The sequence below is a fragment of the Mytilus californianus genome, unplaced genomic scaffold, assembly GCF_021869535.1.
Source record: "Mytilus californianus isolate M0D057914Y unplaced genomic scaffold, xbMytCali1.0.p SCAF_3, whole genome shotgun sequence".
In the NCBI taxonomy this organism is placed as follows: Eukaryota; Metazoa; Mollusca; class Bivalvia; order Mytilida; family Mytilidae; genus Mytilus; species Mytilus californianus.
In genome coordinates, this window is record NW_026262679.1 from 23720579 (window position 1) to 23734703 (window position 14125).

General features: G+C 30.2%; 1 protein-coding gene across 1 annotated transcript in view; it reads left to right on the plus strand.

The window, feature by feature from the left end:
* LOC127734141 (protein mono-ADP-ribosyltransferase PARP14-like) overlaps window positions 1-5012 on the plus strand; it is an 89878-nt gene extending 84866 nt beyond the window's left edge. Inside the window, exons 24-25 of the mRNA XM_052243824.1 lie at window positions 1109-1289; window positions 1990-5012. Coding sequence (XP_052099784.1) covers window positions 1109-1289; window positions 1990-2279 — 471 coding nt within the window. The 3' untranslated portion in view covers window positions 2280-5012. The remainder of the gene's footprint in view (window positions 1-1108; window positions 1290-1989) is intronic.
* Window positions 5013-14125: the final 9113 nt, after the last annotated feature.

Consider the following 14125-nt stretch of genomic DNA (forward strand, 5'->3'; position numbering starts at 1 on the left):
TTGTTGATTTCAGCAAGTAAATGTAGCATTTCACTCCATAGTTACGACTTATCATTTACGATGGTGGGCTTGACTGTAAATAGTAGCCAATGAGAAAAATATAAATTAGAAATTTGAAATGTTTTGATTGAGAATAGTAAAGATTTAACTAAATTTTCTAGAGGTTATTTTAGAAATAATTCTTGTAAACTGTGGCAGATGGTGAGACATAGGAATGCTAATCAAGTGGGAACAGTGTAAACTATTTGTATATATATATTTGTTTTTTAGAAGGTAGAAGACCTGGATGCTTCATACCTTGTATTTTCTACAAAGTTTCAGTCTGTCATATGTCCATTGTCCTTGACCTCATTTTCATAATTCAGTGATTGCTAAAAAAACTGGATAGTTTTTTTTGTCATGTGAATTTCTCTCTTATCATGAGAAATAGGATACTAATATTTGGTTTATGTGAAAACAGGGATATTTGCAAGGTCTACATGTCAGTCAGACTGGTTTCGTCTGACCTTGACCGTATTACATGATTAGGTCTGTTTCCTAAATACTATAAGCAGCAGGTCAACTATATTTTGTGTATGGAATGATTGTAAGGTGTACATGTCTGTTTGGTAGGTGTCATCTGACCTTGAACTCATTTTCATGGTTCATTGGTCAATGTTAAGTAGTTTGGTCCTTTTCTCAAATACTATAAGCAATAGGTCAACTATGTTTGCACTCTTGTTATATATAAATGTGATCCTGGCACTGAAGAAAAACTTATTTATTGATTTCACAAAACACAACTCAATGCTGTAAATTTGAAAATAAACAATTTGTTTCAGGGGAAAAAATTGATTGCAAAAGGTTAAAATAAATATCTAAATGGCGTAATTTGACCATACATGGGAGTTTTAGGTTCTTTGAAACCTTTAATCTGTATTCCCATTTCATTTATTTGGAGCAAGAAATGTCTGTACACATTTAAAGTTAAAAATGGATGAAAATAGTTATTTCAGGTTAATTGACTGTATAATCTTGTACAATTTAAGATTATTCACTGGAAATAAAATTATTATTCAATTTAACTGCAGTAGATTTAATATATGAAAGAATTGTTAATTAATTTTAGATTGAAAGAATCCAGAATATTTCTTTGTACCAGATGTACGCAGCAAAAAGAAAGCTTATAAAAGATCAGAACCAAGGTTCAAATGTTGTGGTTGAACAACAACTCTGGCATGGAACTGGGAGTGATGCAGTACCAAGTATAATAATGTATGGTTATAATAGAAGTTATTGCGGTAAAAATGGTAAGTAATGATGTACTTTTTATTCAGAAATTATTGTGAGGTTTTTATTAATGAAAATAATGTGACTTAGTAAGTATCACAATAATAAGAAATCACATTCTGATGCATGTATCTGATACATATATCTGTATGCAGCTTTTCCCAAAATCGCAATAATTTATCTCACATTTTTGTCTAAAAAAAAAATTGCAATGATCTATATATGCACAAATAATTTCAGAATTTACAGAATATATAATTTGCATCATATGAATGCCATATTTATTTTAAAATATAATTTTCAGAGCACTACTAAGGAACAAAGAATACGTTTGTTCAAGATCTTGATAACATAATGTAAACCCTTTTGACACGCCAGGCAGTTTTTGCTATCCCATCATTTATAGCATTTATGGCTGGAAACTTTAATAAATAAACAGAAAGGGTAAACATATACCTTTATATATGCAGGAGCCTGCAAACATGTTTAATACACCACATTCTGTGTGTGCCTGTTCTAAGTCGGGAGCCAGTAATTCAGTGGTTGTCGTTTGTTGCTGTTTATCATGTTTGTTTTTCTTTTGTTGTTTAGTACATAAATCAGGTCCTTAGTTTTCTCGCTTTAATTGTTTTACATTTGTCATTTCAGGACCTTTTATAGCTTGCTTATTTGAATTTGACAGATTTATATGTTTTTACTAATTATTATTATTATTTGTAGGTACATGGTTTGGATATGGTGTATACTTTGCAAATGATGCATCTTACTCCGCAAGAAACTGGGTTTCTCCAGGTGGAACTACAACTAGTGTCAGTCAGATTTTCCTGAGTAATGTTTTAACTGGTAAATACTGTAAAGGAGATCCAAATATGCGTGTTTTACCACAAAGGAGTGATGGATCAATGTTGAACTTTGATTCTGGTGTTGATGATGTTAACAAACCACTCGAGTATGTCATATTCAATGACACACAAGCCTATCCAGAATACTGTATATCTTTTGTAAAATAATTTACAAAAACATTCTCCAGGATGTATGCAAGTCCACTGTTGGAAGAAGTAGCATAATGCATAAGAAGGTCCTTCAAACCTACATATTATGCTTGACTGACTTATATTGGTTAATCAGATCACTGATTCTCAGTTACGTACTCTTAGTCCTTTTGGAATTGGAGTTTATTTTCTTTCACCACAATAACTGCTACTATTGGGATGTTTAACAACCTTTACTACCCATGAGGGTCTTCCACAGTTAGCCATATGATAACTGTTTTTGCTAACTGTTATATGAGGGTTAGGTTCAACATATTGCCAAAAAAAACATATCTTTCTTGAGCTTATACTTAACAATACTCATCATTGGATTGTATTTGGACCCTTGTCTTATCCATCACCTCAACCTATCCAGAGATTTTTTCACAATTTTGTCCAATAATCAGCCCTTCGACCTATCATCCCCATAGACTTATAGTTCAGGAAATACGATATTGGCAAATAGGAAGTAGACCTGAAAGTGCTCATACGTTACACCTAATCACTGTGGAGCTGCTGACCAAATATGTAGTAGTTTCTGTGAATAGTGTGACTAAAATATTTGTTAGACAGACAAGGTGATTGCAATATTTAATTAGAATTGTCACATAAAGATGTGACTATGTTCTATATTGGCCCAACAACTCTTGAAAATGTATTTTTAAATATTTAAGATAGTCAACTTTGCTCGGAGCTTTATAAATGTTAGTAAAACATGACAATGTATTCTCTAACCTACCGGTATGTATAATTGAGAAATTGATTATAGTCACAATTATTATCAATTTTTGTCGAGCCTTCGACTTTTGTCGAAAAAGCGAGACATGTCGGCGTCGTCGTGGGCGGCGTCCACAAATATTCACTCTGTGGTTAAAGTTTTTGAAATTTTAATAACTTTCTTAAACTATCCTGGATTTCTACCAAACTTGGACAGAAGCTTGTTTATGATCATAAGATTATATTCAAAAGTAAATTTTGTAAAAAAAAAAAATCCATTTTTTCCGTATTTTACTTATAAACGGTCTTAGTTTTTCTGCCAGGAAACATTACATTCACTCTGTGGTTAAAGTTTTTAAAATTTTAGCAACTTTCTTAAACTATCCTGGATTTCTACTTGGAAAGAAGCTTGTTTATGATCATAAGATAGTATCCAGAAGTAAATTTTGTAAAAAAAAAATTCCATTTTTTCCGTATTTTACTTATAAATGGACTTAGTTTTTCTGCCAGGAAATATTACATTCACTCTGTGGTTAAAGTTTTTAAAATTTTAACAACTTTCTTAAACTATCCTGGATTTGTACCACACTTGGACAGAAGCTTGTTTATGATCAAAAGCTAGTATCTAGAAGGAAATTTTGATAAAATTTTGTTCCATTTTTTCCGTATTTTACTTATAAATGGACTTAGTTTTTCTTCCAGTCAACATTACATACATTCTGCAGTTTAAGTTTTTAAAACATTTATTAGATTCATAAATTATCCTGGATTTTTACCAAACTTGGACAGAGGCTACTTACAATCAAAAGATAGTATAGAGAGGAATATTTTTTTTAATTTTTTTTCCTCATTTTTGTTGAGCCTGCGATTAACAGCAAAAGTAGGCGAGACACTGGGTTCCGCGGAACCCTTACGAATTTTCTTTCAAATGATCTGGTGGAGCTTACATTTTAATTTGCTTAAGGACAGTCTATTTGAAGATGTGTGTGATGAGGATGATTGCCTTATAATTATTATTACTGATTTTTAATCGCCTTTCAATGTCACAAAAAGTCAATACAAAAAAACTGAGTGTATGGTGTGTGTATATGTTGAGTAAAGTGACAATGATGACAATGTGTTATTTTAATTTCAATTGCATAATTTTCAAATGTCTGTGATATATAAAAAAATCTGTGATAAAAATATTAGTTTCAAATAATATGGCTTACATGTAAATATGTAAATCTAAGTTGAATTTTGTTTTAAACGTTACAGAAAAAAATTATACAGAAAAGATAATAGATCATAGTAGATAATAAGATGGTAAATATATAAAACAACCCCAAAAAAAGGAGAGTGTGACCATCGCACTCACCTTATCCCCCTTTAGAAAAACCTAAATACAGAGGAAAGAAAAAGAAAAAATGACAATATATAAAGGTATGGTATGGAATGAAAGTTATTCTGTCTAATTTGGTGTGTGATCTATTTGCATTAATGTTACCTAAACCTTTTGTTACATTTAATATGCATTTAGTAAAATTTTCAAGGAAAATCTTTAAAGAAAATTCATTGAGCTGTTTAAGAAAGGAAATCAATAAGGTTGAAATACCTTTTGCAAATTGTACCCCAAAAGACGGGTCTATAGATGAACTTGTCTATGATTAGGGAAATAGTTAAACCCTGCTCAGTCACTTGAATTAAATCAAGTAATAATATAGATTGAATAATTTATTAATCTTTCTTTTTGTTTTTTATTGTGTATTGATGTTTGTTTATTGACACTTTGTTCATTGCAAAGAGATGATTTTTTGTATAAACTTGCAATTATCTATCAAATTATGATATTATCATATATTTGATAACTTTCATATTGGTTAGGGTTAGCTGGTAGATAGTTGTTTGGGATATTATTTGAAATCGATTGGGAATGTTATTGTATTAATGATTTTTGTTTGGCAAGTGAAAATACTGTTATTGTTTTTATATGTCTTTCATAAACCAGATGTATTATCTTTGTCTATCCTTGTGTCTGTCTATCCACTTGTCTTACAAAGACAGGATAATACTTTCATCAAATTCCTGAAACTTGTATTGAATATTAAACCTTGTTTATGATTTATACATTAGCAAAATAGTTGTTTATAATCTATATCCTTTATATTATTAAATAGATTTAAATATATATATATATATATATATACACTAAACAGAGAATGTTAAAGCTTTTGTTTTGTTACTTCTATTTTTATTATACGACCGCAAAAAAATTTTGTGGTCGTATATTGGTATGACGTTGGCGTCGTCGTCGTCCGAATACATATTGGTTTTCGCACTCTAACTTTAGTTTAAGTGAATGGATCTTTTTGAAATTTGACCATAAGGTTAAATACCACAAAAGGAAGGTTGGGATTGATTTTGGGGGTTATGGTACCAACAGTTAAGGAATTAGGGGCCAAAAAGGGGCCAAAAAATGAGCATTTTCTAGTTTCCAGACAATAACTGTGGAACGGTGTATGGATCTCTCTGAAATTATACTACAAGTTTCCATACCACAAAGGGATGGTTAGGATTTGCTTTGGGGGGTTATGGCTCAAACCGTTTAGGAATTAGGGGCAAAAAAGGGGGAAAAACAAGGTTGTCCTGGTTAATGGACAAATACTTTAGTACAAAACATAATTTAAAGCAGTGTAAGGGAGATAAATCAAATACATCATTGAAATTATCTCCCTTACACTGCTTTTAAATTATGTATAAAGTAATGGTTAATGAACAATAAAGATAATCTAAAACAGTGTAAGGGAGGTAATCCAAATACAACGTTTTGGTTACTTCCCTTACACTGCTTTTAAATTATGTTTAAAGAAATGCATATTTATAAAGGAAGACCAGTAAAAATATCTGCAAATGTTTTCATCTTTTTTTTTTACAAAAAAATCCATATGAAAGATTTGACACTATATTTTTATTAATTCTATTATAAAATAGATTAAGTTAGCACTATGGTAAATTTAAATGGGTAATTATGGTTGCCAACTCCATTGGAAATTTGAATTGAGATTATGACCATATCTTGAGGGAAAGAATTTTTTTTGGGGGAAAAGGGGGGGGGGGGATAAAAAGAAATTGTGGGGGGCCAATTTTTTCTCATTTCAGATTTCAGAAATTAAAAAGAATTATTCTTCAAATATTATTTTTTTTTCAAATTTCAAATATTGAAAAATTTCAAGAAGTAATCTTTAATTGCACAGTATGGCGCATTAGATTTGTAAAATCTTTGATCACATTTATTTATTTGTTATGCCGAATCTAACAGTGTATTTAGATTTTTAATTTTGGGTCCAGTTTTCAAATTGGTCTACATTAATGTCCAAAGGGTCCAAAATTAAACTTTGTTTGATTTTAGCAAAAATTGAATATATGAGGTTCTTTGATATGCTGAATCTAAACATGTATTTAGATTTTTGATTTTTGGCCCAGTTTTCAAGTTGGTCCAAATTGGGGTCCAAAATTAAACTTTGTTTGATTTCAACAAAAATTGAATATATGGGGTTCTTTGATATGCTGAATCTAACCATGTATTTAGATTTTTTATTTGTGGACCCCGCTATCAAATTGGTTCATATTGAGGTCAAAAGGGTCCAAAATTAAACTTCCTTTGATTTCATCAAAATTTGAATTATTTGGGTTCTTTGATATGCCAAATCTAACCGTGTATTTAGGTTTTTAATTTTGGGTCCTGTTTTTTAAATTGGTCTACATTGAGGTCCAAAGGGTCCAAAATTAAACTTAGTTTGATTTTGACAAAAATTGAATTCTTGGGGTTCTTTGATTTGCTGAATCTAAACATGTGTTTAGATTTTTGATTATGGGCCCAGTTTTCAAGTTGGTCCAAGATAGGGTCCAGTATTTAAACTTTGTTTGATTTCAACAAAAATTGAATATATGGGGTTCTTTGATATGCTGAATCTAAACATGTATTTAGATTTTTAATTATGGGCCCAGTTTTCAAGTTGGTCCAAATTGGGGTCCAAAATTAAACTTTGTTTGATTTCAACAAAAATTGAATATATGAGGTTCTTTGATATGCTGAATCTAACCATGTATTTAGATTTTTTATTTGTAGGCCCCGCTATCAAATTGGTTCATATTGAGGTCAAAAGGGTCCAAAATTAAACTTTGTTTGATTTCATCGAAAATTGAATTATTGGGGTTCTTTGATATGCCAAATCTAACCGTGTTTTTAGATTTTTAATTTTGGTCCCGTTTTTTAAATTGGTCTTCATTGAGGTCCAAAGGGTCCAAAATTAAACTTAGTTTGATTTTAACAAAAATTGAATTCTTGGGGTTCTTCGATATGCTGAATCTAAACATGTATTTAGATTTTTGATTATGGGCCCAGTTTTCAAGTTTGTCCAAGTTGGGGTCCAAAATTAAACTTTGTTTGATTTCAACAAAAATTGAATATATGGGGTTCTTTGATATGCTGAATCTAACCATGAATTTAGATTTTTTATTTGTGGGCCCCGCTATCAAATTGGTTCATATTGAGGTCAAAAGGGTCCAAAATTAAACTTTGTTTGATTTCATCAAAAATTGAATTATTGGGGTTCTTTGATATTCCAAACCTAACCGTGTATTTAGATTTTTAATTTTAAGTCCCGTTTTTTAAATTGGTCTACATTAAGGTCCAAAGGGTCCAAAATTAAACTTAGTTTGATTTTAGCAAAAATTGAATTCTTGGGGTTCTTTGATATGCTGAATCTAAACATGTGTTTAGATTTTTGATTATGGGCCCAGTTTTCAAGTTTGTCCAAGTTGGGGTCCAAAATTAAACTTTGTTTGATTTTAACAAAAATTGAATATATGGGGTTCTTTGATATGCTGAATCTAACCATGTATTTTGATTTTGGACATTGGACCATAATAGGTAAATTAAAAAAATTCAAGTTCTTAGACCACATTCTTTCTGTGTCAGAAACCTATGCTGTGTCAAATATTTAATAACAATCCAAATTCAGAGCTGTATCAAGCTTGAATGTTGTGTCCATACTTGCCCCAACTGTTCAGGGTTCGACCTCTGCGGTCGTATCAAGCTGCGCCCCAGCGAAGCATTTTATTTTTACTATTTTTGTTTTTTTATTTTGTCATTTTTGTTTATATCTTTGAATAATGGTGTCATCTTCTAAAAGCTGTATAACAGCTGTTGTTTGTTTTAAACAAGGAATTATTTGAATCTGGAATAATTTTGAATTCTGGAAAATTGATTAGAAATGTATGATGAAAACTAACCCAACTAAATAGGGTTAGCCATGTGTTCATGGCTAAGGTTAATTTTACTTTCACTATCATTTCAGTATGAACTAACTAACCCCCCTTAGCCATGCACGCATGGCTAACCCTATTTAGTTGGGTTAGTTTTCATCATATATTTCTCATCATTTTTCCAGAATTCAAAATTATTCCAGATTCAAATAATTCCTTGTTTTTAGATGATAATGACTTTTAATTCTCATAAAGTCATTTTTATTTATTGTTAATTAACTTTTGTTTTCCAAATTATTTTCTCTTTTTCGACACTTCTGTTTGCTTGGACACATCCTTATGTTTGAGTGAATACAGGCTAATTTTAATCATAAGAGTCCAGACAAAAATAAAATTGCTTTTCTATGAATTTCCTGTAATTCTGTTTGGTAATTATTATATATACTAGTCTAGTAAAAAAAAGGTAACGATAAACAAGTTTGAGCTAAAATTTATTGCAAAATATAACAAATGTAAAAACTGTTAAATAATTAGTGTAATTCCCCCCTTATGTAATGATGCTGTATTTTGATTGGATGAGAGAAATGGTATTTTTTACAAATTTTCTATATATTGAGATTTTCTTTTCTCTGCCGGTGAATACTACATGTGCTACAGCCATGTGCTGGGGTATTTTCTAGCAAATACCATGGCAAATGGGAAATACCATGTCTAAAAATAACGTGACATCCGAAGACCTCTAGACTTTTCGTTGAGATGGATACAAAGTGCATTCGGTTGAATTAAACAATTATATCATGCTTACAAGGGGTATTTGCCAAAAATACCGGTTTCGAGGTAAACAAATTTTCCTCGCCTAACAGCTCTGGAAATTTGTTTACCTCTCAACCTGTATTTTTGGCAAATACCCCTTGTAAGCATGATATATTTGTATAAAAAACATTCAATTGTGATGCATGTTCATATGATTCAGATAATATAACCATGTTGGAAAGTAAGAAAAATAAAGAACAAAGGGGTCAAGTACATTTTGAGGAAATTGATGACACAATTCAGCACCCTTTTTCAAAAATAAAAATTTAATTTTTTTAGTATTCAAATATCTAAGAAGGAATTAAAAATTTTAATCAGACCATACTTATGTACTAAGCTTTCAGTTCAAATATTGATTGTTTTTTTTTTTAATATTGGGGGAAAAAATTAATTTTCAAATCAATTAATTGTGATTAAAATGTTTCACGTTATTTTTTTTGTCTTCAATCAAAAGTATGATAAGAAAACAGTATTCAGTAAACATATTAGACCAACCAGGCATTTTTTTCAGTATAGTACCTTGTATCCAATTTTATTATATATGGAAAATGCATTGCCTTGCATTGTTCCTTTTGTTGACTAGTAAATATGTAAATCCATGTGACAATAACAGTAGTACCTAACTTAAGTGTGAAAATACAACTATAAATCATGATAATAATAAAATAATAGACTTTAAGTAATGTTTTTAACGTTTATAGCAAAATAAACATATTAGCTTTTAAGTATTAAGCCTTCTCACATGTGATAAATATAACAAGAATGATATCTATGTTTTGATATTTTTTTTGGTAGCAACATCTATTGTGTTGTAATTTTTGTAGCTCTAATCCTCAATCCTGCTTCATTGATTGTAGTATTTCTATATTGTTTAAATATTGTTTTTGATATTTTTTGGGAGAATAATACGATATATTATTGATAGAATGATTGAAACACAATTTTAATATACATACTCTGATATTCAATTTATGACATTATATATTAAAATGATTTTATAGGCGTTGACATTCATAAGCCTTGGATCCATGCTCACTAACTTGGTGATACTGACATAAAGCAGATGTTAGGCCAGGATCCAGAGCTATGCACCTTACATAGATTCTGTTTGTTTAAGGGAAGTCAATTCTGTTTCAAGGGAGATAACTGAACTCGAAAATAAAAGTAATCAAATAACTTAACAAGTAAAGTTAGGTTGTTATACAATGATACAAGACAAGTACATGTATTTGCCATGTCAAATTCGTTACTTCTTTATATATCCATTTATAATTTCACAGGATCACTTTACTTTCTTTGAATACATGAAGGTGATTAATCATTCCCCAAACAAGCTTATAGTGAAACTCAACAGAAATCAGTTCATGTGAGTTTCAGGTCAATCTCATGTGAAACTCGTGTGAATTTCATGTGAAAATCACATGAATATTTTTCCATGATATTGAATTTTAAAATTAAATTTATTCAAATAACATCTAAATTTTTAAATTTAATTAAAATCATAAAAAATACCATGCAGACAGATTTTTTCTAAAATTATAATGTATGTTTCTTTGTATGTATTTATTTAAAGGGGCACTAGCTGTCAAATTCATGTTCACCGATTTGACATAAATTCTCATATTTGATTTATAACAATGTAAAATATTTATCCAAACTATTAAAAGTCTAAAATAAACAATTTACTAGTCATGGGCTCGATAATATGTAGCTTCGTTTCGTGTGTATTTTAGTCTAGACGCCATCTAATTAACTATCGAGTTGACCTCCGAAGACCTCTGATGACCATATAAGCGATGTAAACATAAATATAGGTATAAATAGATTAAGCGAACTTGTGCAATTGGATTTTTCTAGGTCTATTTAATTTCTTACTATAGATTAAAATATATGGTTATCATCCTTTTTACCTGCATATGAATGATTTTTTTGTGGATCGAATCAGTCAATCAAATGATTTACCTTTGTTTCACTTTCAATGTTGACATTCTTTTCCTTTAAATAACTTTACATGCACAATTCATGCGTTATCCATCTCAAGCTTAGGGATTAAATTGAAGTTCACATGAATATGGATTCAGTGAGGTCGAATTATTCACTTGCAAGTGAATAATTCATCATCAATGTTTCTTCGCTTATTTTGACAAAATTGAACCATAGTGGCTGCTAAAGGGAATAATTATTTCACTATTTCACTTTCATTACTGATTGAACAAAAAAAATCATATTTTAGATTTTTTATGTTTCTCGTAGCTAGTGCCCCTTTAAAAATGTATAATTAAATCTAAATATTATAAGAATTTAAGAAGAATGACAATACGAGAACATTGTGAAAACTCATCAAAGATACTAGGCTTATAATTTTGAATGTAAGATGCTTGTTTCGTCTACACAAGTAAAACTTCTCAATTCAGGTGGCCTTTTCTATCAAGTTTTAAATGATTAATTAGGCTATGAAATTGCTAAACAATACTAGTTTTCAAAATTTCTCAGAAAAAGAAAAGGGCATTTCAAATTTACTCATAACATATGTAATTGCATAAAATCAAGAAACATCAATTTATTAAGACATGATGAACAATGTTGTGATGTCGTTATTATGTCATGATATGTATATGTTTCATGAAAAGTAATAAAAAATGATGATTTTTGCAATTTTGTAATTTTCCTGTCATGTTTCCTTTGTTGAAATATTGGACACAGCAAACTAACAACAAAATATTTTTTTTCCACGAATACTTATACCACAGTAACATGTATTTATCTGTTTGCAAAAATATTGTTTCTGCGACTAAGACAAAAATGTGCAAGTGGGGCCCTTTCTAACGTGTCAGTTTCTTAGATATATTTTAATGACCCGAGTTCTAACACATCTTCTATAACTAGTAGGCCATTGAGAGATTCAGAATCAGCAACTCTTTTCACAAAAAAATCTTATGAGAAAAAAATACTCGTAAGTCATGAACATTTCAGTATAAATTGCTCTCAGTTGTTTTCGTAAGATTTATTGTGAAAAGAGCTCCCAGAGTATGATTTAAATTGATATGATAACAAAGACTCTCACCAATTCTATCACATGTATTTTTGTTGACATTCAAAATAGAATAACTAGTTAGAAAAACATTACCTCTATTTTCTGTTTATTTTATGTTTTCCTGTCAAACTTAGATGTCTGTCTTTCGTCTGTTGTATTTTTTTTTTATTGTGAAACCACAAATAAAGATGAATATATTCCTAAGAGTTATCCAAGTTATCTGTAATACAATTTCAAGACAGTTTTCTCCTTGGTGTTCATTCTTTGTTGTAGAACTGATGGTTGGTTGCTTAACGTTCAGTGGCAAATATTTCACATCTGCTCTGGACAATTGCAGAACTGAAGCCAACCCTGTAAATTACTCATTATTTCAAATTCTTTAAACATAGTATGGTTGACATTCTTATGACCTTAGCCCTAAGCCCTAACCTTTATTCCTATCACAGGTTAGGCTAGATTTCATGAACCATTTTCTATTTTGTGCCCTGCCAACAATAGTATAGGTGCTTTATGTTTCTTGACTGTGCATCTTTCTGTACATTCATTAGAATACTCTGCTTCAAGTTTCAAGTTAGGTTCAATGAAGTTAATCATTAAGTTGTGGTCACATCATTTTTAAACGAAATACAAATGTTCATAATTATGTGAAAATTTAAAATATATGTCAAATTAGGATTAACCAGATTTTGCAGTTATCTGATCAGGTTTAAATTTTGGTATAAGGTAGTTTACCATGAGGTTATGGTCACATCATTTTGAAACTGTGTACACAATTTCGTTTTAATGTAAACTTTATAAAAAATATATGCTAAATTAGGATTTTGTCCAAGATTTCACACTTGACTGATCATTTATGGATATTAAAAAGTTTGCACTAAAATTTTTAAATTCAAGCAACAGTTATCCACAAGGGTTATATAGAGAATGCCCTATAATTGCTTACACCACTTCATTTGAACTTTGGTGGATAGTTGTCTCATTGAAAGTCATATCGTAATCCCTTATTTTTATATAGGGGACCTGTTTTAAATAGGGATGTCCTTCAAACTTTTTCTCATAGGGATTAAAATAAGATAATATAAATTTTGAAGCCCAAATTGTTGTGAATAAAAAATGCTAATAATATGGCAGGGTTTGTGGTAACCCTGCTTAAAATTTTCCAGAAAAGAATTTCAAGGGGTTAATTCTACTGCTCTTTCAGCTGCAACATCACCCTATAAAAAGGAGTTTGGTTATGATTGCCAATAGTAGTTTAAACTATCCATCAAAGACTAAAGGATAAGTATTTTAAAATATCTCCAGCTTCTACAGATCGCAGTTTAGTCTTCAGTAATGCTCTAACAAAACAAATACTTTATAATTAACTACATGCATAAAAGGCCAAAGGATAACGAAATGTGAATCAATTCAAAAGAGAAAACTAACATCATGATTTAAGCTAGTCATCTGAACATCAAATTAAACGCAATTACAAGTAATATAAGACATAAACCGACAATAATCACTTGACTAGAAATGATTCTTAATGGACTTAAGGCTTCTGGCTTGGGATAGGTGTATAAAAATGTGTCTAAACATATTGTCAGTGCTTGGCCCTCACCTTGGATATAGGTGTAATAGCACAGCTATTACTAAAAAAAATGTAAGAATAAGTTGTTAAGATCTTGACTTCTCAGATCAGTACTAAAACAACTTAAACATGACAATTGACATAAATTGCCTATCTAAAAGTACTTTCAGTTACAAGAATCTAGTTCAAAATCCACTTCAATCTATAACCATGATAACCAGACATGTTTTCAAACTGTACGTCGACATAACCCTGATGTTTTTGAAATCTATTCGAAAAAAGTAAAATGACAAAAATACTGAACTCCGAGGAAAATTCTAAACGGAAAGTCCCTAAGCAAATGGCAAAATCAAAAGCTCAAACACATCAAACGAATGGATAACAACTGTCATATTCCTGACTTGGTACAAGCATTTTTCTTTGTAGAAAATGGTAGTTTAAACC